This window comes from Aspergillus steynii (assembly GCF_002849105.1).
Source record: "Aspergillus steynii IBT 23096 chromosome Unknown P170scaffold_4, whole genome shotgun sequence".
Classification (NCBI taxonomy): domain Eukaryota; kingdom Fungi; phylum Ascomycota; class Eurotiomycetes; order Eurotiales; family Aspergillaceae; genus Aspergillus; species Aspergillus steynii.
In genome coordinates this window covers 2,345,052-2,370,800 of record NW_020194401.1, presented here as the reverse complement: position 1 = coordinate 2,370,800, position 25,749 = coordinate 2,345,052, and the positions used below count along the sequence as shown (strand labels likewise).

At 51.7% G+C, this 25,749-nt stretch overlaps 10 protein-coding genes across 10 annotated transcripts; 6 read left to right on the top strand and 4 right to left on the bottom strand.

The window, feature by feature from the left end:
* Positions 1–56: 56 nt before the first annotated feature.
* catA (catalase catA) lies at positions 57–2,401 on the bottom strand (the record flags this gene model as incomplete). The annotated part of the gene is made up of 3 exons (XM_024846739.1): positions 57–1,744; positions 1,796–2,108; positions 2,168–2,401. 3 exons carry the CDS (start codon positions 2,399–2,401, stop codon positions 57–59), a joined length of 2,235 nt encoding a protein of 744 aa, XP_024704694.1.
* Positions 2,402–4,288: 1,887 nt separating this feature from the next.
* P170DRAFT_509943 (tetratricopeptide repeat protein) lies at positions 4,289–8,770 on the top strand (the record flags this gene model as incomplete). Its single annotated transcript, XM_024854726.1, has 11 exons — positions 4,289–4,323; positions 4,416–4,582; positions 4,670–4,808; positions 4,865–4,942; positions 5,003–5,136; positions 5,194–5,523; positions 5,582–5,650; positions 5,701–5,787; positions 5,856–6,047; positions 6,097–7,611; positions 7,686–8,770. The coding sequence occupies 11 exons, from the start codon at positions 4,289–4,291 to the stop codon at positions 8,390–8,392; spliced, it is 3,453 nt and encodes a 1,150-aa protein (XP_024704693.1). The 3' UTR covers positions 8,393–8,770.
* Positions 8,771–8,809: 39 nt separating this feature from the next.
* P170DRAFT_408579 (MFS transporter) lies at positions 8,810–11,523 on the bottom strand. Its single transcript, XM_024846738.1, has 2 exons — positions 9,622–11,523; positions 8,810–9,531 (listed from the first exon to the last, which is right to left on the bottom strand). Exons 1-2 carry the CDS (start codon positions 11,044–11,046, stop codon positions 9,238–9,240), a joined length of 1,719 nt encoding a protein of 572 aa, XP_024704692.1. The 5' UTR covers positions 11,047–11,523; the 3' UTR covers positions 8,810–9,237.
* On the top strand, positions 11,360–13,242 carry P170DRAFT_464821 (kinase-like protein; the record flags this gene model as incomplete). The annotated part of the gene is made up of 4 exons (XM_024852279.1): positions 11,360–11,407; positions 11,798–12,235; positions 12,307–12,445; positions 12,509–13,242. The coding sequence occupies 4 exons, from the start codon at positions 11,360–11,362 to the stop codon at positions 13,177–13,179; spliced, it is 1,296 nt and encodes a 431-aa protein (XP_024704691.1). The 3' UTR covers positions 13,180–13,242.
* A 665-nt stretch (positions 13,243–13,907) lies between these two features.
* Positions 13,908–16,226, bottom strand: P170DRAFT_384196 (signal recognition particle receptor subunit alpha). Its single transcript, XM_024845671.1, has 3 exons — positions 15,927–16,226; positions 15,574–15,859; positions 13,908–15,525 (listed from the first exon to the last, which is right to left on the bottom strand). The coding sequence occupies exons 1-3, from the start codon at positions 16,143–16,145 to the stop codon at positions 14,102–14,104; spliced, it is 1,929 nt and encodes a 642-aa protein (XP_024704690.1). The 5' UTR covers positions 16,146–16,226; the 3' UTR covers positions 13,908–14,101.
* A 28-nt stretch (positions 16,227–16,254) lies between these two features.
* Positions 16,255–17,968, top strand: P170DRAFT_436966 (protein transporter YIF1). The gene is made up of 3 exons (XM_024849263.1): positions 16,255–16,720; positions 16,793–17,356; positions 17,433–17,968. The coding sequence occupies exons 1-3, from the start codon at positions 16,433–16,435 to the stop codon at positions 17,652–17,654; spliced, it is 1,074 nt and encodes a 357-aa protein (XP_024704689.1). The 5' UTR covers positions 16,255–16,432; the 3' UTR covers positions 17,655–17,968.
* A 965-nt stretch (positions 17,969–18,933) lies between these two features.
* P170DRAFT_464818 (60S ribosomal protein eL14) lies at positions 18,934–19,903 on the top strand (the record flags this gene model as incomplete). Its single annotated transcript, XM_024852278.1, has 3 exons — positions 18,934–19,059; positions 19,188–19,451; positions 19,628–19,903. The coding sequence occupies 3 exons, from the start codon at positions 18,934–18,936 to the stop codon at positions 19,685–19,687; spliced, it is 450 nt and encodes a 149-aa protein (XP_024704688.1). The 3' UTR covers positions 19,688–19,903.
* Positions 19,904–20,051: 148 nt separating this feature from the next.
* On the top strand, positions 20,052–22,758 carry P170DRAFT_456026 (ATP synthase D chain, mitochondrial). The gene is made up of 6 exons (XM_024851590.1): positions 20,052–20,746; positions 20,883–20,941; positions 21,003–21,300; positions 21,868–22,263; positions 22,332–22,418; positions 22,490–22,758. The coding sequence occupies exons 1-6, from the start codon at positions 20,516–20,518 to the stop codon at positions 22,517–22,519; spliced, it is 1,101 nt and encodes a 366-aa protein (XP_024704687.1). The 5' UTR covers positions 20,052–20,515; the 3' UTR covers positions 22,520–22,758.
* An 825-nt stretch (positions 22,759–23,583) lies between these two features.
* P170DRAFT_509935 (uncharacterized protein) lies at positions 23,584–24,600 on the top strand (the record flags this gene model as incomplete). Its single annotated transcript, XM_024854725.1, has 1 exon — positions 23,584–24,600. The coding sequence occupies one exon, from the start codon at positions 23,584–23,586 to the stop codon at positions 24,598–24,600; it is 1,017 nt and encodes a 338-aa protein (XP_024704686.1).
* A 101-nt stretch (positions 24,601–24,701) lies between these two features.
* Positions 24,702–25,656, bottom strand: P170DRAFT_436963 (uncharacterized protein). Its single transcript, XM_024849262.1, has 2 exons — positions 25,141–25,656; positions 24,702–25,071 (listed from the first exon to the last, which is right to left on the bottom strand). The coding sequence occupies exons 1-2, from the start codon at positions 25,159–25,161 to the stop codon at positions 24,892–24,894; spliced, it is 201 nt and encodes a 66-aa protein (XP_024704685.1). The 5' UTR covers positions 25,162–25,656; the 3' UTR covers positions 24,702–24,891.
* Between the last annotated feature and the right edge of the window lie 93 nt (positions 25,657–25,749).

Genomic DNA, 25,749 nt, shown 5'->3' with positions numbered 1-25,749 from the left:
GACAAGCCATTATACATACTGAGCACACTCCGATAGAAGATCGTGGCCGGCAGTTTCTAGAAAGGCACCGTTGCACTGAGACCGTCCAGCTCACGCTGGTAGTTTCGATGTTGAGAAATCTCATAGAAAAATTTGCCGAAGAAGTCCTTCGCATCCTTCGCGATCTGAACACCTTCACGGAAGCTTTCTGGCTTCTGGGGTGACCCAGCCGTTACCACTCCATACCAGTTAACCGGTTCCGCCGAGGTGGCCACCTTGACATCAAGCGCATTTGCTAATGTCTGCTTGATAAAGTTCGCAGCTTCGCCCGTGCCACCGAGCGCCTTGAGATGACCGAAGGTTTCCGTGATCCAGTAGCGAATCTGTCCGTTGGCTTTCAGCACGGAGATGTGAGGCCCACCAGGAATGAATGTGGCATCAAACATCGTGGAGCGCTGGCCATCATACTGATGGTCGGCGATGATACCCTTTGCAGTGTCCTTGGTCTCGCCATCGGCATAGATGGGTGATCGCTTCGTGCCGATGACAAAAGGCAGAGCCCCGGCGGCAGTCACGGCCGCTTTGATTCCATTGAATGCCACGGGGTCATATCCATCACCAATAATGATGGCGATGCGGCGACTGGCAATGGTCGGCTTCTTGGCCGGGAGTTCGGTCTGGGAGAGATTCTTGGATCGCTTGCCGTGGTTTTGGCGGTACGCCTTCTCAGGCACTGGAGCGCCCACGATCTCTGCAACTTGCTGGGCGAGATTCAGATCGATTTCAGCCAGCCGGTGGCCAGCCAGTCGGTTATAAACAGTGGGATCATCGCAATGGTCCAGCTCAAAACAGAATGCCTTCTTCATGTGCTCTTTTTCGTGTGGGGACATAGAGTTATAGAAAAGCTGTGCCTGGTTATGGTGCTCACGGAATTTAGCACTCAAGGCACGCTTCTTGGGACCACCGATCTTTTCAGGATACGACTCGAATCCGCCCTTCTCAGGGGGTACAGGAGCCGCAGCTTCGAAGCGGTTGGGCCAGTAGTTGACGGTGCCCTGAGTGATGCGATGGCGCTTTTGGCCATCGCGATTGTGATTCATGACAGGGCATACAGGCCGGTTGATAGGGATCTCCTCCCAGTTAATTCCAAGCCGGCTAATCTGGGTATCAAAATAGGAGAAATTGCGGCCCTGCAGCAGGGGGTCATCGGAGAAATCAATTCCTGGGACGACGTGACTGGTGCAGAAGGCCACCTGCTCAGTTTGAGGGAAGAATTCATCGACATTGCGGTTGAGCTCGAGCTCGCCAATCACACGCAAGGGAACGAGTTCTTCGGGCCAGATCTTGGTGGCATCCAAAATGTCGAATTCGAAATCGTCTTGTTTCTCCTCAGGGATGACCTGGATGGCGAAATCCCACTTAGGATAGGCTTTGTTGTCGATAGCCTCCATCAAGTCTTTGCGGTGAAAATCCGGGTCCTGTCCAGCCAGTTTCAAAGCCTCGTCCCACACAAACGAGTGCACGCCGAGATGAGGGATAAAGTGGAATTTGACGAAATGTCGCTTGCCCTCCTTATTGATGAGCGAGTAGGTGTTGACTCCGAATCCCTGCATCATGCGGTATGAACGCGGAATAGCCCTGTCAGACATGGCCCACATGTACATGTGTGTGGCCTCGGGATGCAGATACACGAAATCCCAGAAGTTGTTATGAGCCGTCTGACCCTGTGGCACTTCATTGTGTGGTTCCGGCTTAACCGCATGGACTGTGGCTACATGTTAATCACTGCTTACACTCCAAAAGGGTGGTTCCATACCGAAATCAGGGAATTTGACTGCGTCCTGGATGAAGAAAACCGGGATGTTGTTGCCAACGATATCCCAGTTACCTTCCTCGGTGTAAAATTTGACGGCGAATCCTCTCACATCACGTACCGTGTCGGCACTTCCTTTGCTACCTTGGACTGTGGAAAACCGCAGAAACACCGGGGTGTTCCTTGAGGTGTCCGTCAGAATTCCAGCGTGAGACACATCTTCAGCGCTCTCAAACAACCGGAAGTTTCCAAAGGCGGCGGTTCCACGAGCGTGTACCACTCTTTCGGGAATACGCTCATGATCAAAGCGATGAATCTGAGCGATGTTAGAGGGCCTTGATGTGATACCAGCGCAGCAAACAGGTCTGCACATACCTTCTCTCGTGCGATCTGGTCTTCCAGGAGCGACGGACCTGTGTGGTCCTCATTGGCAGGTCGAAGCCATTGATCGGTGTTGCTGATCTTCACGCCATGATCGGTAGTCAAAGGCTGGTTTTTGTTCACGCTAGTGGTGTCATTCTCCAGCTCTACGAATTTCTTGTCCTTGGACGTGGCTTTCTGGACTGCCTCTTGGGCCTTGCTTAGGCCGCCCGCAATGACACTTGCCATATTGCCGTGACTGCTATGTTGGGACTAGGTAAGTAAGTTGAAAATCATGCGCAATCTGTTCCAATGGGATTAATTGCCAACTATCTTATAGAATTCCTCACTCTTCAGGCTGGGTAATATATGGACTGTGAGTGGGCGTCATCTCTGCGGCACGTAAAGATGACGTTGAGCGCGAGGACGTCACCCTGACATCTCCGACTCACTGCAACCCCACAGCCAAATCCCCGGAATCAACACTTGAGATCCGGAAACAGCGTCCAGTAATTATGGGATGCTTTTTAATCCGGATGCTCTACCACCGATGAATTGCACAAAACCTGCTGGCAGTGATTGCCGCCCACCAACAAGTCGCCCAAGGTTCATGCCGAGGTAGTTACGTCGGATCACCAGACTTGACGACACAAGGATTAGACTTCCTCTGGCTTCAGGGGTAACCACTCTCAAGGGTGACAGGGCTTATCACCAAGAAGTCTTCGGAGCGATGGGGTCCTTACAGTTGCGAGGCCATATGAAGCAGATAGTGCTGAACTCTCTTTGACCATGGGGATTTCCCCCGATGGTTCGATCCAGATGCAGGGAATGAAAACGCCATGATTATCACTCCGAAGGGCTTTGCTCCGCAGGGATGTCATGGTTGACGGCGATTAAGTTCGATGCGATTTATCTATAGAACGTAGGGCTCCGGGGGAGGTCTAGCCCTGATCTTCCTGACCCTGTCATCATCCCGGTCGGACATCCCAGTGAGTGAAAGGGATGGAGAGAAGAGGCATGGACCAGCTTCTTTCCATGTTCTTCGGGCGTTCTACTGAATTTAACTCGACGAATTCTCCCTTTTGTTTTTCCTTTTTCCCCTTCGGTGTGGTGGCTCGGGTTCACGTCAAAGAAACATGGCTTGAACTATGGCCACTATTCAACGTTAAAGTCGACGATCGACGACAGATCAGGAGCGCAGGAGCCAAGTCCAACGTTATTACGGAGCAGACTATTGTCTCGACTATGTCATAATGCCAGCCAATTATTGGATGCGCCTTGAAGGGTTGTGATGTATCACTTCGGGATGCAAGTATGCGTGTCGATCCGCAACGATCGCTTTGTTTGTCGCTCTACCAAGCCGGAAATATGACAGGTGAGACGCCGGTGGCAGCACTTGATCCGCTGTTGGGAGGGGAGAAAAAAAATAATAACGGATCTTGGATGTCGAAGAAGAATCAGAGGATATTATGCAAGCACGTACGTGATGAAAAGCTCTGGGGCAAAGATAATGCGGTGAATCCATGTCTCTCCATTGTCCATGCAAGGGGCAGCTTGTTTATTGAACCGCGCCAGGGCGCGAAACGAGGAGACACGAAAGGGACTCGTCGCATCAATCATCTGCAGTACTCGCTTCGGCTGTCGATTGATTCGTCCGAGCATGAGATAGCATGGTTGCAGAGAAGGGAAAGAATCAGACACACAACCTTTCTCCCTGTCTATTCAATCAATCAAGCGATCAATATATCAGGTCTTTGTCAACCAGGCGCCTCTCCCTGTCTCTGGGCCCGTCCCACTAAGGATGCGAGGGATGACAAGCACTGACGCTGGAGGAACTCTCCCAGTTTCCTCCTTGAAACGAGAAAAATATGCGGGCAGACCGTTTACTGCTGGTGGCCCCCATGGCGAGCACCGCTTGACCTGCATATGCGCGCCAGCGAAACCTACAGTTCATTGAAAATGACGCCTCACCCGGTCTCTCATGCTTAATTTCATTCTCAAATTCCTGTCTGAGACCTCACGGAAAGGCCGTGAAACCTCGAGTCCTCTTTAATCTCTTTTGTTTCGTCTTCCTCCCCTCATCATCATCCACCTCGTCGCCGTCCTCATCACACCCTTCCTATCTTCACGACGACCATGGAGTGCGATCGCTACGTATCGCCTTCTGACCGGTGAGCTCATGCAAATTCTCTGCAGTCCCCCGGCTGCGGCTCTTGCGGTAACCAATATGCCCGCTACTAACTACCTGTGCGCATTGACCTAGGGAGGCTGTCGGCAGTTATAACCTACATCCCGAGGCGAGACTGGAACTCGAAAAGCAAATCACGCTTGGTGGTGCATCGCATCCCACCCCCAGCCGCTTGAAGGCCAAGACGCGTATTCTACGAGCATCAGACGTTCTACTATCCTTGGCTGGAAGATCTACAAGCGGTAAGCTGCCGCTTCTCCCGGCTACCTACATACCGATGCATAAGCGATCCGCGGAGGAGACTAATGGAACACACCTTCGATATCCAGACCCGTCAGAACGAGCAGGGGGACTTGAAAACTTCCAAGAGGTTCTGCGCTTATTTCCACCCTTTCGAGATGACGATGGAGCAACTTTCGGGGCAATTGACGTCAAATGTCCTGACTGCGATGCGGTGTTTTCTTCCTCGTACGGTTTATCTCCCTGTGCCCTGCGAGAGGGAGCCATTTTAACTAGCCGTGTAGCACCGAGCTCAACAACCACTATCTCACGCGATTCTGCCCCGGCGCTGCCGTCGCCGTATACGTGATGACGCGAGATCGGTAACTCTCTCCTTCCCAATATGTGAAGCACGTTTTTGCTGATCCATCTGGGTCTTTTAGACTAATTACAAAGGGTTACCGCATGGAGAAGCGACTCATTCCTCTAGATTGTCGTCCTATGCGTTTCTTCTGCAACAGCTGTGAGAGACACTTTGCAGTTGGTGATAATGGTGAAAGGGTGGATAGGCAGCGCAGTAGGATACCCGCCGACACATTCTATGCATTATTTCCTAACATGATACTCTTCGCAGACATGCCATCCTTCGTCACCTGCAAGCATTGCGGAGAGAAATGTAATATCTCGTCAGTATCCACCCATCATTGTCCAGTCCGCGAGCATGCAGAAGTCAGCTTCTTACACGATTCTCACAGATATGAGCCTATTCTGAATGACCCACGCGATGATGCAAGTTTTCGAGACGTGCAGAGAGATCTTTCAAGTATAGCCCACAGCCGGAGTCCTAGCCTTGCTCCAAAGAGCACCATGGGATCTAAATTCCCCACAACCCCTGTATCCGGTATCGATCAGCCGTCTTTCGCAAGGCGTGCGAGAAAGTTACGAGATTCATGGTCTCATAGGAGTACGCGCCCTTCTTTTACTGTGCTCATGGAAGTGACCAGCCGGGCTAATTTGAGCAGAGTTTTCGCAGAGCGATGAAGATGAATTGATAGCGATTAGCTTTGCTGGGATATACGACTTGGAGAAAGGTTTGTTCCTACAAACTAGATAATTCTCTCTGGTGTTGACTATGTCGCAGTACATGCTCCCAATGGCACATACCAGCAGTTTGAGGGCAGTGCGACTGAGACTAATGGGCAATCGGTATCAAGCTTTACTTCGAGTGGTATGGAGGTCTATACGCGATCACCTGGATTTCCAAGAGTGTACTGACTAACGCGACGCTCACGGCAGCTTGCGATACACCTATCCTAGGTAGCAAAAGGGACGAGTTGACCCTTTGCGGAGATGAACACCACAGAAACCATCTACAGGCTGAGTCACAGGGAGATCTAATGTATCCAAACGGTAGCCCACAGGACAACACGGTCTCGTCGAAGAGACAATCATTTCTCCAGAAGCTTTTTGGACGGAAGACTCCCAAGGGTTTGTAGATCCACGTTTGACTTTCGGTTGTAGACTAAGACTTCTGCAGGCCCATCGCGCGCGCGTTCAACTTCCAACCGAGGCAAGAAGCTAATAAAGAGAGCAAACACGATACGATTTTCATTAGTCGCCAAATACGCCCGGAGTGAGAGCAGAGCAGCTACACGAGAGACCTTGGGGACTGCAGATGAATCACAGCCAGCCGACACCCCGGAAATTAGGCAAGAGCCAGATTCTCCGGTCGTTTCAGATGCCGAGTACGTTGCATTACTACGAGGCAGCCAGAACGTCTTCATCCACATGCAGTACATCTCGGGAGGAGCCGTGGTTCATGATGAGTCCGGACGTCAGCGAATCCTTCAGATGGACGAAGTGGCTCAACTCTACCTCCAGTTGAAGGATGAATTGTCGGCCGCCACGATCTGGTCCCAAGCACTTACCACTCGCCTAAGGGCAGAAGCGGCGCTAAATCAAGGAAACTACACGGCAGCGGTGGTCGAATATCATGACGCCTTGAAGATGCTGGAAGTCACACCGGCGCTGGATGCCGATAAGTTATCACGCGCTGCCATGTTGCACTCCCTAGGCCAGGCTTACCGCAATTTAGACATGCCAACAGAATCTGAAGCATGTTATCTCGAATCGCTAGGACTCTATAAGCGCACGCTCGGACGAGACAACCAGAAGAACTATGCCGTCCTTCACGACCTCGGAGCCCTCTGCGAGAAAGATGGGTATGCCACCGAAGCCGCCGCGTTGTACGAGCGCTCATTCGCCGGACGACTGAAAACCCTCGGTAACAACGCCCCCGAAACGCTAAGTAGCATGCAGGATCTTGCTTCTCTCAAAGTCTCGTTGGGAGACCTCGAGTCGGCGCTTCTTCTCCTCGAAAAGGCGGTCCCGGCACTTGATACTGTCTTCGGGCTACAGAATGCAACCACACTGAACGCAATGAACCAGCTCTCTCTTCTCTATCAAAAGCTCGGTCTAGACAACGAGTCTCGCACTATCTGTGGCCGGACCATCCCTCACTGTAGGACCTTCTTCGGCATCACCAGCCCTATCACCCGAGACGTCGTCGTGCGCTACCTTCAAAGCTCCGAAAACTTCGACTTTCCTGCGGACATCAAAGACGTCCTAGATCAATATCAACGGTCTCGCGATCCGGACGCCCTGCGTGTCATCCACCGTCTCGGCCGATCGTACATGGACGCGGGTCTCAACCGAGACGCAGCTGACCTTTTCGAGGCCCTTGTCGAGGATTTCCTAGCTGTTAGGGGTCCGGAAGCCCCCGAGACGTTTGACGCGCTCAGTGCGCTGTGTGTGTCCCGGGAACACCTCGATTCTGTCGACAAGGCGATCCTGGCATACAAGCAGCTCGTCCATATGGCCGGCAGGACCCCCGAGCACCACCACTCGCGCAAGCGAATCGGATACGCCGAGAAACGCATCTCGGAATTGAACCGCCGACGAGACATTCTTGCAGCGGAGAGGAAAGAATGGATGCTGCATGAGCCCGGTCTATGCGAGAACTGCGGATGCACCACGACCGTCCTCTGCAACAGTAAGTATTATCTCATGCTCCCAGATTTGTTTCGATAAAACCCCGTCCCTCTAACATAACCCACTCTCCCTCAGCCTGCAAGATCTTCCGATTCTGCAACGAATCCTGCCACCAGCTCGGCGTCGCCGCCCACTTCCCCTACTGCATCCCATCCGTCTCGCTGCGCGAATCCAAGTCTCTCGCCGTGAAGCCCAAATGCCCGACCTCGATGCGCGACCAAGCCATCTCCAAGATCCGCCGCTTCAACGGCACCAGCGACGGCAACAAGTCCGTGACCGTGACCGCCAGCTTCACCTTCTACCTGGACCCGCGCAACTTCTCGACCTTCCGCATGCGCCTCAACAACGCCGCCAACACCGTCATCCTGTTCTCCCTCGACTCCGACATCCAATACACCACCATCGACAACCCGCCCCTGGACCTCTCCACCAGCACCAACACCAACACTACCACCTCCTCCCCGGTCTCCTCGACCTCCACGTCTGCCACCGACCTCAAGGGCGTGCAGTGGCTGTCACCCGATCGCCAGGAAGCCATCTGCTACGAGCCCGGCGACGCGTCCGCCACGCAGTCGCGGTACGTCCTCGTCACGCCGGGCCGCGAGATGCTCAAGACCCTCATCGATAAGCGCGTCGGGGTGCGCGCCGGCGGCGGCGACGCCGATCGCTTTAAGAGCCTCGAGTTGCCCGATAACGAGCTGATCGAGTATGCGCAGGGCTTGCTGCTGACGGGATACCTAGGGGAGGCGTTCATGTATGTGATTGAGTGGGTGTGGAAATGAAAAGGGGAGTGAATATATATATAATTTGCATATCATTTACATTATCTTTTTTTTTCTTTGGGAGGATCGGTTTTATTGCTTGCTTGGTTGATATCTCTCTGTTTTGGGGCAAGGAAAAGAAGGAGGAAAAAGAGCACATGGTTGGACATTCATTTTTTGGAGCTTTATTTATTCTCTCTTCTCATTCTATCTGGTCTTCGATTAGACCCTGGGTTCTTTCTTTTTATTTCAATCTTTATTATGTGTTTGTTTATCGTCAGCTTATTCTTGATCTATAAACTGCGCTGTATTGATATTGTTCGCGTCATCTGTCTACTCGTCTATTTGCCTTGTTTGGTTATTTTGGTCACTATATCCAAGTCATTGCATCTAAAATCGGTGAGCAATGAAAAGTTTAGAATGATATCTCATTTAGTTCTACTCAATTGATAGTTTATTCTTTCTGTTTTCTAGCACTCCAAATCTATAACCGTGTCAAATCGTGTATGTAGGTGTATCTCAAGTCTGGGTCTTGGGAGGAAATAGTAGTAAAATAAAAGGAAAAGAAAAAGAAAAAAGAAAAAGGTCAGAGCTGCAAGTACAACGCTCGCTTTTCCAAATCAACTCAGGCCTTCGCTCATAAAAACAGAAGCACACAATAGTCAAGGTAAAGGTACATGATAAGAAAAGACCTCTAACAGAACACCGCTTAGCCCAAAGGCACAGCCTTGAAACAGCAAGGTGGAATAGTAATATCAGTAAAGGGCTAAATAAAAGCAAGTTCGTCAAGTCGTGAACGCTTTCTTGAAGCTTCAGGGGATGAGCAGTTGGTAAGACCCCCACTCGGCAGTAATAAAATACCATCTCTATGAAGCGGAGTGATGGTTCTCCTCGTCATCGGACTTGTACGTGTCGTCGCTTTCGTATCCCTCTGCTTCCAGAGATTGTCCGCGGACCCCGAAACTAAGAACAAACCCGACGAAAGAAGTGGCGGCGAAAACCCCAAATGCCATAGCCTCGCCTTTAGGTTCGACACGGGATGCAAGAGAGAACAGACCGCCAGAGATGAAGGGTCCAACGGCACGGCCAGCGGCGGAAAGAGTTTGTGCCAGGCCGTTGAGGGCACCGAGAACAGCGTGGTCGGGGGCAGAGTTGGTGATCTATGCGTAGTGTCTAGTTAGCGGAGTCATATGTCTTTTGTGTTGGGGGAAGAAGGGTGTGTTTAGAATGGAAATGGTAAGTTGCCTTACAAGAAGTAATGCGCTGGTCAAGCCGCCCACCGTAGCCACGGTTTTGATCAGCAAGGCGAAGCAAAGCTCCACCGCCATTAACGCAGTCTTGCCGCTTATATGGCCATTGGCGTCCTTTCCCTTGTATCCGATGAAGGGCATTAGGATAAACGAGATCACAAAGCCGAATAGACCTGCTCGGTAAGACCATCGATTGCCCATTTTGTCTCTCAGCCTGCCAAAAATGCAGATTTGAAAGATGATGGTGACAAAACCGGAGAATCCTTGCGCGAGGCCGATTTCTTCGGGGGTCAGGCCTCGACCGGTGGGAGGTGCGGCTTGCGAAAAGATAGGGAAGAGCGCGTTGAACGAGACATTGCACAGAGCGAAAATTGTATACGACGACAAAAGCAAGATTGTATCGCGATTCCACAATTCGCTGGTCAGGCTCTCATGGTGATTTACCCTGGGGCCTGATGCCTCAGAGGCCGAGTCTAATTCGCTGTCATGGCCCTGCGAGTCCGTAGAGTGGCGTCGGAGAGGACGATATGGAACCGGATGGGGTGGTTGCACCCAGCGCGCACGCCTCGCCATGCTAGTGAACTGCCAGAGCCACGAGAAAAACGAGCGAACCCTGTGCCGGATCTTCGGTATACTGTCGGCATCTTCAAGACTTTCTTCCAAGAAGAAAATGGACACGATCAAGTCTAGTACAAGCAGTCCGGCGGATAGAGCATTCGGCGCGAGATAAGGGTAAGGGTTTGGCTTGCTAGGGTCCCACGGAAGAGTGTCAAAAATCAGCAGCCCCCCAAGCAGAGGACCAGTGATTCCTCCCACCCCGTAGAGTACCGGAAGATAGGTGAAAGCTTTCGACTGGTTGCTGCGATCTGTGATCTCACCGAGGCAGGTAGACACCAAAACCTGGTTTCCGTTGACGGCACCCATGACGGCTTGCACGATAATAGCCTGCACCAGCGTCCTGCAGAAACCGAAGGCGAAGAAAGACGCTGCGGTTAAGACCGTACCCAGCATGATCACCGGCTTCCGTCCTACTCGGTCCGACAGCCATCCCCAGAAGTAATTTGTGACGAATTGCGCAATCGCAAACGCAGTGGCAAGACTCCCAACATATACCCCAACCAGTCGTGGTTCCACCTCCGGGAACGAGGACACCATTTGCGGCAGATAGGGGCTGATCGAGTTGAATGCTGTTTGCTCGCAGAGGGAGATCATCGCCAGGACAGCCATCTGCTTCTTCGGCAGTGGCGAGTGGTGGTTGGCTCCATGGTGCGACTCGTCCTGTGGGTCATGCGAGTTTATTCCTGACGACTCCGACTGACCAGAATTCGGTCTTCCTCGAGATTTTGGTGGCGGTGTATCGAACGTTTGGTAATGAAGCGTGGATGAATGTCGCCGACTGAGCGGGTCTCGCTCCGACGGCTTCATCTTCCGGGAAGGACAGGCAGGCACACGCGGGTATGGAAGGGCTCAGGTCCTAAAATGTTTGGAATGAAATCAATATTTTGAGGACACTTTCGAGGTCAGCCCTGGAAGTAGTGCCGAGGCTCAATGGCCTCGAATGTTTTGCGATGTGGGGGAAGTTGCCCCAGATCCAGGTACAACGAGGGGAAGTGATCTGGGCCACAAGCACCGTGAGGGATAACCACTGAAGGCCAAGAATAGAAACGAATGGACTGGATAGTGATCCAGTCGAAAGCCAAATAAAAGAAGCGCGGAGGCGAAAAGCGCGAGGGTCGGAATGGAGAAAGACAAGGTCCAAGGAAAGCCCGGGGGACACGCGGATGATGTAAGCATTCTGGGCTGACTCATCGGCGTCCAGGCCATTGATGATCGGCGGATTAATTAAATCGTAATCTTATGGATTGGACTCAGGGGCTCATTTCATTTCATTTCCGGCCTGCGTGAGGTCAGCTTGTCAATTGAGAGATTTCTTTTGACCCTGCCTATCGAGTGGTTCCTCTGTCTTGGAGCAAGTGAAACCGCGGCGCTGGCCGATGATGTCATCTCCCCGGATTGCCCAATGACCACCTTCCGCTTTGGTCCGACTTGGTGCCGCTTTCTCCTTCCTGAGCGGCCCGCAGCGTAGCGTCCCGAAGATGTTTCTATAGACTGTGGTTATCACGTTCTATGATCTATCAATGATGCTATTACTACTACCTCACGGAACAGCTATTAGACCCCATCCCTCTTACAACTTTCCATGAGCATCCTTCCTTACGTTCAATCTTTGTACCAAACCAGCAATCAAGTACCCTTGAGTGGCATGCCAGGTATGACCGGAATGGCAGCAGCAACGCAATACTGCAACCAGGATGGCAAGGAAGACTTCGGCGACTTTGTGCGCAATGATGACGAGGAAGATGACTTGACAGAGGTTGCCGAGCCCTGGCACAAATATGATAAAACGATAACCCCAGATGTCTTCTATCCCATCCGCCTCGGAGACCTGATCAATGAGAGGTACCTGGTAGAGCATAAGCTTGGATGCGGTGGCTTCTCGACTGTCTGGATGGCCAATGACCTTCAAAATAACAGAGACGTTGCCCTCAAGATTATGTTTGCGGGAGAATCGGGTGAAAAGGAAATCTGCCTGCAGGACGAAATTGTTCGGAATGTGCGTGATGCCTCTTATTTTGTGACGTATCTGGAAACCTTTCTACTTCCGGGAGATCAATGTCACCATAGGGTTCAAGTATTTCCCTTGAGGGGCCCTGTCTTGACTGTCCGGACGTGAGAGAAATGTCCATCACTATTCGCATGTCCGCCGCTCGGCAATTGCTAGAGGCGTTGGAAATTTTACACGAGGCCGGAATTGTCCACCGTGGTGAGTGACACCAGCATCCTCTTCTTTTCTCTATTCATCCGCATGCTGTTGTTGATTCAACAGATTTGAATGAGAGAAACTGTATGTGGGGAATGGAACCCCTCCACCATCTGCCCAGGGGGGCTAAATACGAGGCACTGGGTCGGCCATTGAAGCAAATGATACCGGTGGACGGTCTCTGGAAGCAAGGAGAGCTCGTTGGGCCTGTTAAAATCCCTCCAAGCTCGCGCACAAAGAAATTCTATCTCAGTGACTTTGGTCTGGCGAAGAAAGTTAACGACTCTGTCACACCACGTGGCTACCCACCATCACAGTATTGCTCCCCGGACCGCCTGCATGGAAAAGATCCCAGTCCTGCCTGCGACATGTGGAGTTACATGGTCATCTTTTCGGAACTTTACCTTGGCTTCCAGCCTTTTTCTACGTATTTCAATGGTGGGATTATTGGTGGTTTCGTGAGGTCTTTAGGTCCTCTGCCCGAGGAGTGGAAAGGTCTGTATACTCACCCCAAAGGCCGTGATTCCTGGTATGACCAGAACCAAACTACCAATCCCGAATCGACTCTTGAGTCAAAGATTGCACATCTTCATCCTGAAGCCGACCCAACGGAGCGAAGCCATGTGCTTTCCGTTATGCCTCGTGTGTTCACTTACGACCCGACGAAGCGTCTGACCGCAGCCCAGCTTCTGCGAGATCCTTCGTTCAGAGCTATCATGGAAACCTACGGTTGTTGATCCCAAGTTCTTTATCCTTAGTTGAAAGCCTAGCCCTTTTGCTTTTATGGATGTTAATCAAAGTGACCCTTATTTGTTTTACTAAATATGTTAAGAATCGTCGATGTATTAATGGCCGAGACCGAGCATAATCTATACATTAGTAGGCGCCGAATTCTTCGGCATGAATAACCACTGTTGCATTGAGTCTTCTTTTATTGCGGACTGAATGATGTGATGGTTGTGACGACAGGCTAAGTTCTGCTGTATGCACATACCTTAGCGGTGCATAGCTAGGTACGTCTTATAGTAGCAGAGCAAAAGATGTATGCTTGTAATAGAAGCTTTTCTGCCAGCAGAATCCATAATGTACGTCGTTTGGTCACGATCTGTCTCAATCCATCTTACCAACCTGAGAGGCTTTCTATGAAGTAGAGCGTACAGCCATCGTGCACTAAAAGTGACTGGAACGTAATAGAATTGAAAAAGCAAGACCACGAGATAAAAGTTCGTGTAGGATAGTAAGAAGGATTAAAGCGAAGGAAGGCGGAAAGCCATTATTTATATTATTTACTGGGGCGAAGGACATCCCAGTTGGGTTATTGTTGGCAGCGAAACCCTACTCTTGCAGCAAGTAATCTAAAGAGGAATCTGTCTAGCACCTGTGTACTGTGAACAACACGGTGTATTTAATCCTTGTCTTCGTGATACCCTTATAAAAGTGGTAGAATGCCTGTAGATCATAGTGCGTTAGTTCGTACACAGTATAAAGACCTATTCTAATTACATAAAGTATTATAAACAAGATAAAGCTACTCCAGAATTACTTATTATAAGCTAGCCAGATTAACCTGGGAGCTAGTAAGTGTCCCAGAAGTTCAGAACACACCCGGAGCACTATACACACAACATTAATCCATAGCGATTATCCCATGCCATTTCATCACTTCATCAACAAATTAACCGCCCAAGGCACACTAAGCCCTCGCAGATCCCCGTAATGCTGACCGACTCCCAAGAACACAATGGGAATTCCAGTGGCATGGACCATGCTCACAAGGGTGCCCACCATGTCGCCAACCGTGTCGCATTTACTGATGATAAACCCATCCAGGTTTCTCCCAGTGCCAAAGGCTTTGTTGAAGTTACGCGCCTGCATCACACTGTCTGTTCCGACCAGGGCTTCTCCAACCATGAAAATCTTGTCGGGTCGGGCGAACTTGGCAAACTTCTCCAGCGAGGACATCAGGCGCTCATCGTTATGGCGACGACCGGCAGTGTCAATCAGAACCACGTCGAACTTCTGGGCCGCTCCGTATTCAACGGCGTCCTTGGCGACATTCGCGGCATCCTTCCCGTACCCCTTCTCGTACAGCTCAAGATCACCGACATTCTCGCGAGAGCTGAGCTCCTTCAAGTTCCGAGCATGAACACGAAGTTGCTCCACAGCTCCGGATCGGAAGGTGTCACACGCAGCGATCAGAACCCGGTAGTTGTTCTGCAGTAAGAAGTAACAGATCTTGCCCAGGTTTGTCGATTTGCCAACGCCGTTGACGCCGACAATTGAAATCACGTACGGACGCGGAGCTGCTTGTCGGGTAGTCGGCGAGGTGACGGTATCAATTTCCCGGAGCAAGTCCAAGGACGAGGTAGGGGTCAAGATATTTCTCAGAGAAGACTCCATTGCCAAGCGGAGCGCAGCGTCCACACTTTGGAAGTTGCCCGTCTTCTTGCCAACAAGCTCTCGCTGCACGCCGTCGCATAGTCGGACAGCTGCCTCGCGCGCCACGTTCTTCTTGAGAAGATGGTCTTCCATGGTTTTCAACGGCTTCTCCAGATCAGCCTCCGTCAAAACCTTTCCGCCAACAACATTGCGCAGAAGACCACCGATCGCGCTGAAACCCGAGCCGACGAATCCAGACGACGTGGAAGTTTTCGCCTTCTCACTATCTGCATTCTCAAGAATCGAATGGACTTCGTCCCCTAGGTCCTTCAGAACAAATTGACCCTTGCCAGTTCGACGTCCCCAAGAGTCTTGTGCGATAGTATCCACGGACGGGGCCGATGTCTCATCGACTGGCGCCGAATAATCGAGGACCGTGCCGTCATCCTCATCAGCCATTCCGTCGGCGTCCCACTTGCGGCCTTTCTTAGCACTCGCCGTCTTTCCCTTGCGAAATTTCTCATCGCCGGAAGAAGCATTGGCGCTCGCATTCGCCGCCTTGCGCGCACGTCGGGAACCACGGGGTCCGCCCTTGGCACTTAGAATATGACTTGCGGCGGGCGTTGATGGTCGAGAAGTATCGGGGGTCTGGGGTGGCGAACTCTCATCGGAGGTCGACACGCCTAGCGCAGCTTGATGCTGCGCTGGTAGGTTGTCAGCAGATTTTCTCTCACGCAGTAGACAACTCATACCTTTAATAAGGCCAGGCATGGTTGGCGGCGGCGGACCGCCATTATCAGACGAGACCAGCGGGTCTTTTTTGTCTTCCGCATCGGCCACGAAGCCCTCGGAGGTGATCGCACCCGAGATATTCTCCAACTCCTTCACCTGTAGATCGAAGTATCGGTCGAACGGGTACTCGACGATGCGAGCGCGAGTGCTCTTTAGTTGGTCCTTGTATAGATCGAGGAAGATGGTCGAGATGTTGTCTAGGAGTTTATCGATCCAACCAAGATGGAGCAGGGACTGGTATACCGCCTGATGATGTCGAGGTCAGCCATGGGTTAGGATCGCCCGAAGGATCAGCAATTTCACCCCAACGTACCACAAAGATGAGATTGAAATCCTTGGCCTTCTTCCATTTCAGCGTATACTTCTCTTTCTTGTAGACGGGATATGCGTTATTCACAGCCTGGAGTTGAACCTTCTCCTCGATAAAGACGTCGTTGATAAGGCTGTTGACGATGTGAGCGCCGACCGGGGCGTAGGATCGCGACCACAGGACGACACCGGAGGTGGATAGAATCTCAAAGGCTTCCAACATCTTGGACTGGTTGTCTGCGGTGATCGGGGATGGTGAGGGAGAGATCCGCCGACGGTGGGGAATTCTTAAAGGAAGTGCGGGCGGCAAAAGTTGAGCTGTTCGGGGAGCGGAACTTCTCTGCAGCCACGTATAAACAGTTCGGCCCATCTCATCTCACCCTCTGCCCTCCTTCCTCCCTGATTTCATCTCTCGACACCGCATTCACTGCCTCCACCCCACCCCTCGAGCTCGTTGTGCATTGTGGCCTCCGACCCCTTTTCAGTCTTCACGATTGAGCTGTGAGAAGCATGTACCGCCAGAATTTTGCTCCTCCGCCGGCGCAGTCGCCTCCGCTGCACCATCCTGTACCGCAACATGTGTCGACCGTCCCGATGATGCGCTCACCACCTCCCCCGACATCCCAGCAGCCCCAAACGGCCAGCTATGGCAATCCGTACCAGCCGGCTCCCGCCCAAGGGGGCAGTGGCACCTACGCCCCCGGTTTCGGGGGCTTCATTAACGATCCGACGGCACAGATGGGATTCCAGGTCGGGAAGACCGCGATGGCTGCCGGACAGGAATACATGGAGCAGAACGTAAGTCTCTGAGACATCCACGCTGGCGCGATACGGGGTTCCCTTGCTGACCGACTCTCCGCGCCTCCGTAGTTCAACCGCTACGTCTCGATACCTGCGCTCAAACACTACTTTAACGTCTCCAACTCCTACGTGTTGAACAAACTGGTTCTGGTGCTTTTCCCATGGCGACACAAGCCTTGGTCCCGTCAGCAGGCACGCATGACGACAGCTTCGACGGGGCCGAATGGTCAGATCTCCCAACAGCAGTACTCATCCATGTTCCTGCCCCCTCGCGATGACCTGAACTCGCCCGACATGTATATCCCGGTTATGGCACTGGTCACATACATCCTGCTCTCGTCCATGCTCGCGGGATTCCGAGGCAATTTCCACCCGGAGCTCCTGGGTTCGACGACTACGACAGCGATTGCGGTGATCTTGTTCGAGATCCTGTGCCTGAAACTGGCCATGTATATTCTCAGCATCAACAACGAGTCGCAACTCCTGGATTTGGTCGCCTACTCGGGCTACAAGTTTGTGGGAATCATTCTGACCCTGGTGTTTTCGGAGGTCCTAAGTCCGGGGAGGGGCACCGGTGGCTGGGTTGGCTGGATCGTATTCGTCTACACATTCTTGGCTAATGCGTTCTTCCTGGTAAGTACCAGCGACCCTTTTTGCTTGGATTTCACGATTTCGTGTCGAAAACACCTCGCTCATTCATCCGACACAGCTCCGTTCCTTGAAATACGTCTTGCTTCCGGACTCGACCAGCGATGCGTCCATGCGCACGGGGTCGATGCACACCGTTGCCCGTTCGCAGCGCAACCGTCGCACGCAGTTCCTGTTCATCTACTCCTACGTGGTGCAGTTCATCTTCATGTGGGTGCTGAGTCGGGAGGGACCCATCGCCATGGTTTCTGCCAACGCCGCTGGCTCCGGGGCATCGTCATAGTGCGGGATGCGATAGAGGAAGCTCACGATAAAATCATAACGGCATAATCGGTGAAAGTTGTTAGGTAGAAGGCTTGATTACGATCATTATGTATGTTAGATAAATACCACATCTATTGATTTCTTTGCTTTGGGCATAGTGGACTCACATCGTTTACTCACATCGTTACCGTGAAGAGTGGGTACGGAGGGGTCCAGACGTTTTGGGCCTTCTCTACTCGGGGCTGAGAAAGCATCTAGATTGGTCTGGCAACTACGACTGGAAGCTACAGTATTTGGCTCTGGGAAGATCGTGTAAAATTATAGGTATATTCATTTCAACTAAGCTAAGCACTCGAGTAAACTCTGAACGGAAGATCCTATAAAAGCCGCGTTAGAAAAAGTCCAACACAGCAAATGAAGCAAAATATGCCAAAACAATGTCCTCAGAGATCTTGGTGATGGGTTAATATCATAGCCAAGAGGCATCAATTACTATCTAGGCAGTGCAAGTTTTAATCATCGGACGGGGAGGTAGCAACGTGCTGAACGTACCGAGTTGAGAGCAAGAGAGAATTGGATGAATGTTGATTTGAAAGATCTGTGAGGTCTTCGTGAATTAGCAACGTGATGACAAAAGAGGTGAATGTCAAAAAGTGTGGAGGTTTCAAATATCAGAATATGTAAGAAATGAATATCATGCTTCAGGACTGCTTAAGAAACCCCGGCGAGGGTTTCACAGAACCGGGTCAATCGCAAATTACCGCATCATGCGAAGGGTGAAGAGAAAAGAGAGGAGTTGGAGACCTACCAGTGAGAAAGGCAAGATGTATGGGCTGCATTGTTAGCTAAGACCATTGCCGAGGAAAGTGAAGATCAAGGCGTCCAGAACAGCATCTTGTCCTGCAACCATTGCAGTACAGACAGAAGGAAAAGAGAGAGAAAAAATATCGGCAGAAGTTTAAAACCGCCGGGTCGGAGCGGAAGAACCCCCGAGGCCGTGATCAGGCGCTAAGGCTCCTTAGCAGCCCTAGGCCACACAGCGACGGCGCGTGAGTGGCTGCTAAGCGAGATTCTGTGGGCAAAGGGCCGCAACACCGAAATTCGCGATCCGGCAGCCCAGAGCGACTTGTGCGTTTCGGACGATTCCTCGACAACCCCGACCCTTCGACAACAAATTTCCTCCCACCGACCCCCCGGAGTTTGTCGACCGTGAGTTCCTGATCGCCTTGGCCGTTCCCGTCAGACTGTGATAACTGAGTCCTCATTTTTTTCGTCGCCATTTTTAGGAAGCCTTCGCCATGGCCGATATCGATGTCAAGATTGCTCAATGGAAGCTCGTTGAGGTTGGCCGCGTGGTCCTGATCCGCAGCGGTCCCTACACCGGCAAGCTGGCCGCCATCGTCGAGATTGTCGACCACAAGCGTGTATGTTTCATTCCCGGGATTCCAGAGACGGTCGTGGAGGAAACGAGAGGACATGGGAAATACTGCGGAGGGAAAAAGCCACACGGAAGTTCTCGGCCATGATATTGACAAGAGTCGCAAATCGATAGGTCCTGGTTGACGGTCCTTCCACCGAGGAGAACAAGATCGTTCCCCGTCACGTCCTCCCTCTTTCTCAGGCCACCCTCACCCACTTCGTCATCCCCCAGCTGCCCCGTGCCGCCGGTACTGGCCCCGTGAGAAAGCTCTGGCAGAAGAACGAGATCGACGGCAAGTGGGCCAAGAGCAACTACGCCCAGAAGACCCAGAGCGCCGAGCGACGGAAGAACCTTAACGACTTCGAGCGCTTCAAGGTCCTCAGACTCAGGAAGCAGGTACGTTGACAGCATACCTATTTGGATTCGCGTTGGGATGCGTCTGTGGGCCGTGTTGGAGGAACACTACGGATGGGATCTTTTGCGACATGCAGAGAGACCTAGGATTTTGGACTGGCACCCAATTGCGCGCGCAATCAAGAAGTGGACACGAACTGACATTTGAATCTCTCTAGGCCCGCTTCGAGGTCCAGAAGGCTCACGCCAAGCTCCGGGCGGCTGCTCCTAAGTCATAGATGGTTTATTATGAGGCTCGGTGCATAGTGTGATGGGGTGCCTTGGGACGGTTAAACATTGCTGAGGGTTTATTATGGTTTCAGCAAAAAATAAAACGCTGTACGCTTTCATCATTGACAGCTTAAAATGATTCGAGAACCTTGATACCTTGACGGGTTATGCTCGTACGTCACAAATAGACGGCACCTTTTTTCAAGCCAGTGTATGACTCTGGGGTACTTTATCTAATATCGATCTTGATATTGAAATGACCGGTCCACTACCGTTGAAATCGGGGCACGCCCAAAATAAGCTGTAATCTTTATATGCTCTGGATCCATATTTATGATTAATACTGCCTGCCTACGCACCGACTTTCCATTTCCACAATTAAATTTAAATCTGACTCCATATTGTAAAAACAAAACGATCAGTAAAAGCGTAGAAGCTAGAATGGTCTCTTGAAGGTGGAGGTTGATCTGTAGATGCGTCGCTTCTGTGTGTCCGGGGGGAGGGTCCCAATATAAGCTCGCTAACGATTTTCGGCAGGATGACATTCACACAGCTTTGCGACTTTCCAACTCCAACCAAGGCAAAAAATCCCCCCTCATCCACCACAGTCCTCTTTCTTGCGACTAGGTATGTTTTGGCTGAATTCCCGGTCGCCAGTTTGGATTCCGTCCTCGATTTTGGGTATTTCCCACGATTTTGTGGGAGAACCCCGGGGGGTGGTTCCTTGGGCCATCCTTCGAAACCCCCCCAACTGAAGCGACCAGTTCTGAATCGAGTGCCTTGCTGACCATCCAATCTCACCTACAGCCCTCTTTTAGGCTCGTTCAATTATCACAATGGCTGACCCCCGCGTTGAAGAGATCCACGACGAGGAGCCCCAGAAGGCCGGTGTTGAGGATGCCGGCAGCTCCTCTGAGTCCGAGGCTGGCGAGGAGCCCACCATCCCCGGAGGCGCCGCCGTCACCATCCACTCTCGTAACGAGAAGAAGGCCAGAAAGGCCATTGGCAAGCTCGGCCTGAAGCACGTCCCCGGCATCACTCGTGTCACCCTCCGCCGTCCCAAGAACGTATGGATACCAACCCCGCCTTTGACGACAATTGCTGCTCGAGAGTGTCTATGGAAGAAAATTGGAGACGGGACTCGATGAGGCAGCATCTGTGTGGGATACGGAAGGCTAACGTTTCTGTTCTTTGATTTCACAGATCCTCTTCGTCATCAACCAGCCCGACGTCTACCGCTCCCCCTCCAGCAACACCTGGATGTATGTGTTCATGCTTTTTCCCGGGTCTTTTCGTTTAGCATTTGCTTACACATTGAAACAGCATCTTCGGTGAGGCTAAGATCGAGGACCTGAACTCCCAGGCCCAGGCCTCCGCTGCCCAGCAGCTGGCTGCCGCCGAGGCCGCCGCCGGTGGTGAGCACGCCGGTCACGACCACGAGCACGACCTCGGCCAGGCCAAGGCCCCCGAGACCGAGGCCAAGAAGGAGGAGGAAGAGGATGATGGAGAGGCCGTTGACGAGTCTGGCCTCGAGGCTAAGGACATCGAACTGGTTATGGCCCAGGCTAATGTGTCACGCAAGAAGGCCGTCAAGGCTCTACGGGAGAACGACAACGATATCGTGAACTCGATCATGGCTCTCAGCATATGAGCTCTGCCGCATTGATTGCACGCTATCAGAGGCTGAAACGCGTTAGCCCTGCTGGCAGGATGGACTTTGGGTGCGAGGCCAGGTTGATATCCCGTTGGATGCGTATGCTGCCAGGGCCCATAGTGTAAATCATATAGTCAAGTCAACCCAAAAAAAGCAGAATTGCATGATCTGAACCGACTTTTTGTCTCAGTGTAGTGAACGTATTTATTAAAATTAAACCATCAAACAACCTGTGTTTTAACGCCAGAGATCAGTCCATACTCCTCAACATAGCAGAAAGTCTTGGCTTTCGTTTGTGGCCGTTCGGAAGACGGGAAGCGCCAGCCTCACGTGACGGCATCCCCATTCCAAACCTTGCCGAGTCAACCCTCACCTCTCCGAACCTCCTGCTTTGCACGTTGAACTCCCCTCTCCCACCCCTCTCCCTCCAACCAACTCTTCAAAATGGCTGCCGTACGTTCCTTGAGCTCTCCAGATTTGCCTCCGACCGATCATGTCGGGAATTCTGACCGCTAACCTGTCCCCGTGGTACAGCGCAGCGCCGCTCTCAAGATCGACTGGGTCAAGGTCTCCAGCTCGCTCGGCCTCCGTGGCCAGACCGCCACCTCTCTCCAGGCCTTCAAGAAGCGTAACGACGACGCGCGCCGCAAGGTCCAGGCTCTGTCCGAACAGCCCCAGGCCGTCGACTTCGCCCACTACCGCAAGGTCCTGAAGAACCAGGCCATCGTCGACGAGCTCGAGAACCAGTTCAAGGCCTTCAAGCCCGCCACCTACGATGTCTCCCGCCAGCTGAAGGCCATCGATGCCTTCGAGGCCCAGGCCGTCCAGAGCGCCGAGCAGACCAAGGGCAAGGTTGAGGCCGAACTCCGCAACCTCGAGAAGACCCTTGAGAACATCGAGACCGCCCGTCCCTTCGACGAGCTCACCGTGGTATGTTTACATTTTTGGCCGGTACTTGGCGGAATTAGGTACTGACGTGATTTTCTTTCTCTTTCTAGGACGAGGTTGCCGCTGCTCAGCCCGAGATCGACGAGAAGACCTCCTCGCTTGTCTCCAAGGGCAGATGGATGCCCGCCGGATACAAGGTACGCCGATTCTCAATCAGACATGATACCATGATATGTCAAGCCATTGCCCATGCTAATTCATTCTACAGGAGCGCTTCGGCGACATGTCCGTGGTTTAAATTGCCAGATCTCATTTCTGCCATTTTTTCATGTCTCCTTTATCCATCGACCTGTGTTATCACACGACGAAAATCTCCTTTTGTCAAGCATGTTGGCCAGCTAGGATACCCTTTGCGTCTGGCAGTGTGGTGTCGGTTGTTGGATTGTGTATAGAAACAATGTTCCATTTAGAAGATATTTTCTTCATTCCAACGGCTGGTTGTCGGTAGTCTCGGTAGTGTAGGGTCAACGAGTTTCGATTGAAATATCAATTGAGTGACCATCTGTAGATTAAAATACTAGTACTGCTTTGTTCATTGTCAAGATTATTTGATTCCACTTTTTCTGATGTGAACACCGATATTTGTTACCGGCGCGTAAATTGATATATATTTGAAGGTTCCCGGGATACCGTCTCCACTAGATATGATCGTGTACTAGAATTGCCCAGTGCAACACAGTGATAAATATCCAACGACCTCATTAGGTTTATTCACAAGATATAACTTGATGAATATATTACTCATGCGTGTAAGTCAACAATAGAGGGGCTCGTGCTAGAGAACCCCCGCATTTCTTCAGACATCCTACACTAGCCAAGAGACACGTCCAGCATATGCCTCATTGTTTCTTATGAGTTATTGCACAATGTTAAAATATAAATAAAAGGTTAAAGTTCAAATAAATAATAGTTAAACTGCTCATTGGACTCCCATGACCCTAACTTTATATATAGATAAAAGCGTTAGAAAGAGTAAGAGCCCACGACATTTGACATTAGAGATCCATAAGCCGTCGAACTTCCGGTGGAGGTTTGAACACCCGATAGATTTATAAATATACTCCGTAAGAGCATCGTCAAGATCTGCCATGTTTACGATGTTTACACTCGAAGACTTCAAAAAAGTGGCCGGCGCCATTCCCGAAGCAGCAAAACTAACCGGGATGGGATCGCGGGTTCTCGACTGAACACGCCGCTGTCGCGGTTGCACTTCTAGTAGAAAGCTCTCACAACCCCAGTCCTTCATGGCCGATGGATTTCCATCCCGCTGAACTGTCGGAATCCTCCCAAGGGTCCAGTCCAATGGGCCAAATCTCAGTCCCGGCTCAAGCGCGGTCTCGTCTTGAACGGCTTCCCGTGGAGATCATCCAAGAGATCTTCCTCCACTCTCTCGAGTTCAACTTCCCTCGAGTCTCCCGGTTCATATCTGGGATTCTCTCTAACACGGTGATTTATACCTGGCTCATCCGACTCGCTTTCAGCAGCACCAACGAGAGTTCAAAACGGGGGCTGTTTACTCCGGATTTCCTGCCCGCGCCATTGGATTTCTGGGCGCTCTCGACGGAAGAGCGACGAGATCTCCAGACAGACATCTTGGGATGCGGCTGGTGCACTTTACCGTTGATTCGCAAGTGCCAGAGGGAGTACGTGGAGCAGGTCCTTCGGCATCAGTTGCATAGCTTGGAATTCTGTGCCGAGGATCTCCCCACGCTGGCCGATCTGGGTCGTCACTTCGAGAATCCCCAAGAATGGGAAACAGGTGGGGAGCTTCGCGGCAAAGGCGACCTGATTCTCAGAGCCCACGACCGGATCACCCATCAGGAAGAACGAGTGGCAATCTGGTTTCACTATGGAGCCGTCCAAGTGCGCCGGCCCAACAGACTGTACACCCACAACGACATATTCCAGCTGCCAGACTGCTCGGCTGTTTGTCCGCCTCGTATGCCCGACAAGTTGCTCTGCCCCCCGTGGACCGAGACCAAGCTTGAGTTTCTCCAATTGTTTTCGACAACCGCGTATATCGACGAGGATTCCTCCCTGTCGCGCTCGAGGCGTGTTCTTCGACAGTTGATTCGGGATCGTGATCTAGCGACATTCGAACGAGTACTGCAGATGCGCGTTCTCGCACAGGACTACAAGTACCCCCAGCACTGGCCGGTCCCCGTCATTGTGTTTCGCGCGGCCTTGAAGCATGCGGACGAACGCGACGATCCGTTCATTAAGGTGTTGGTCAATCAATGCTGGGAGGAGATCCCGGACGATGATTTGCAGCTGAAACACCAATTAATGACGAAAGCAGGGCTGAGCAGCGTGGGATGAGATCATACCCAGGCACCGCGACACACGAGGCACCATCACCCTATCGGCATTGAGGAGCAAGGAGATTACATTGCGCTCGCGCAGAGATTATTCGTTTCAATCAACCGGGAAAATTATGGCATTGCTAAAATTACACTCCGACCGAGAAAAAGCCTGCTCAGCATGGGGTATGAAAACATGGGAAGAAAAGAAAACAAAAACTATGATATCACAACGATAAACAACCCGACCAAAATCCCATCACGCATAATTATCATAACTCGTATGGTTTAATCACCGAGACGAGTGGTGTCATATTCTTGATCTCCGCGTTGTTGTTCTCCTGCTCCGCCCGCAGTAACCGCAGGTGAGACAGGTGATGATGGCACGGCAGATAGACAAGACACCATCGATGATGACCTTACAGACAGCCCCGATAGCATTCACGATGGCCATCAGACAGGCCCCGATGGACTGGAAGACGCCCTTGATCTGTGAGGGTAGTCAGCATCTTACTCAAGTCATGCAGGACAGCACTGGGGGGAGACAGGGGAGACATACACAAGACACGACGGCTCCCATGTTGAGGATATGATGTTCGGCCTTTTATTTGGAAGGTTTCGATGATTTAGAGGACTTGGATGATTTGTTCGAATTCGAGTTCGAGGAAGACTGGGAAGGAGACGAGTCTCTTGCAGGTTCTCTCGCAGAGTTTGACGACGAGGCAGTGGTATGAGTGGAGGAGTCACTGAAGGGGCGCATGATGAAGAGAAAGTTCCGACGAGACAAGCGGAAGGTTCTTTTTATACACCTGAGTCTGCCAACAAAGCAAAGAGAATGATGTATGTCGAATGAAGATAAAAGCCAGCTAGCCAGCAAACTCAGGGACGGGAAGAGCGAAGATCAGATAGAAGACTGGCTATGATCAAATAATTGACCAAGTCTTTTCCACCTGCGAGGTGATTCCGTCATAACGACGCCGTCAAACCTGGTTCGAGGTACCTGAATAGGAAAGGAGGCGCGCCAATCTTTATTATGACCGAACCATGCCCTGATCCGGGCTTGCGGGCATTGGGCTCCACGGATCTCGCCACTCAGGGCGGGATTGAAGGCCGCCTCTTTCGTTATGGATCGACCAACGCATGGATTGTATCCGGCTGAGGGCACGCG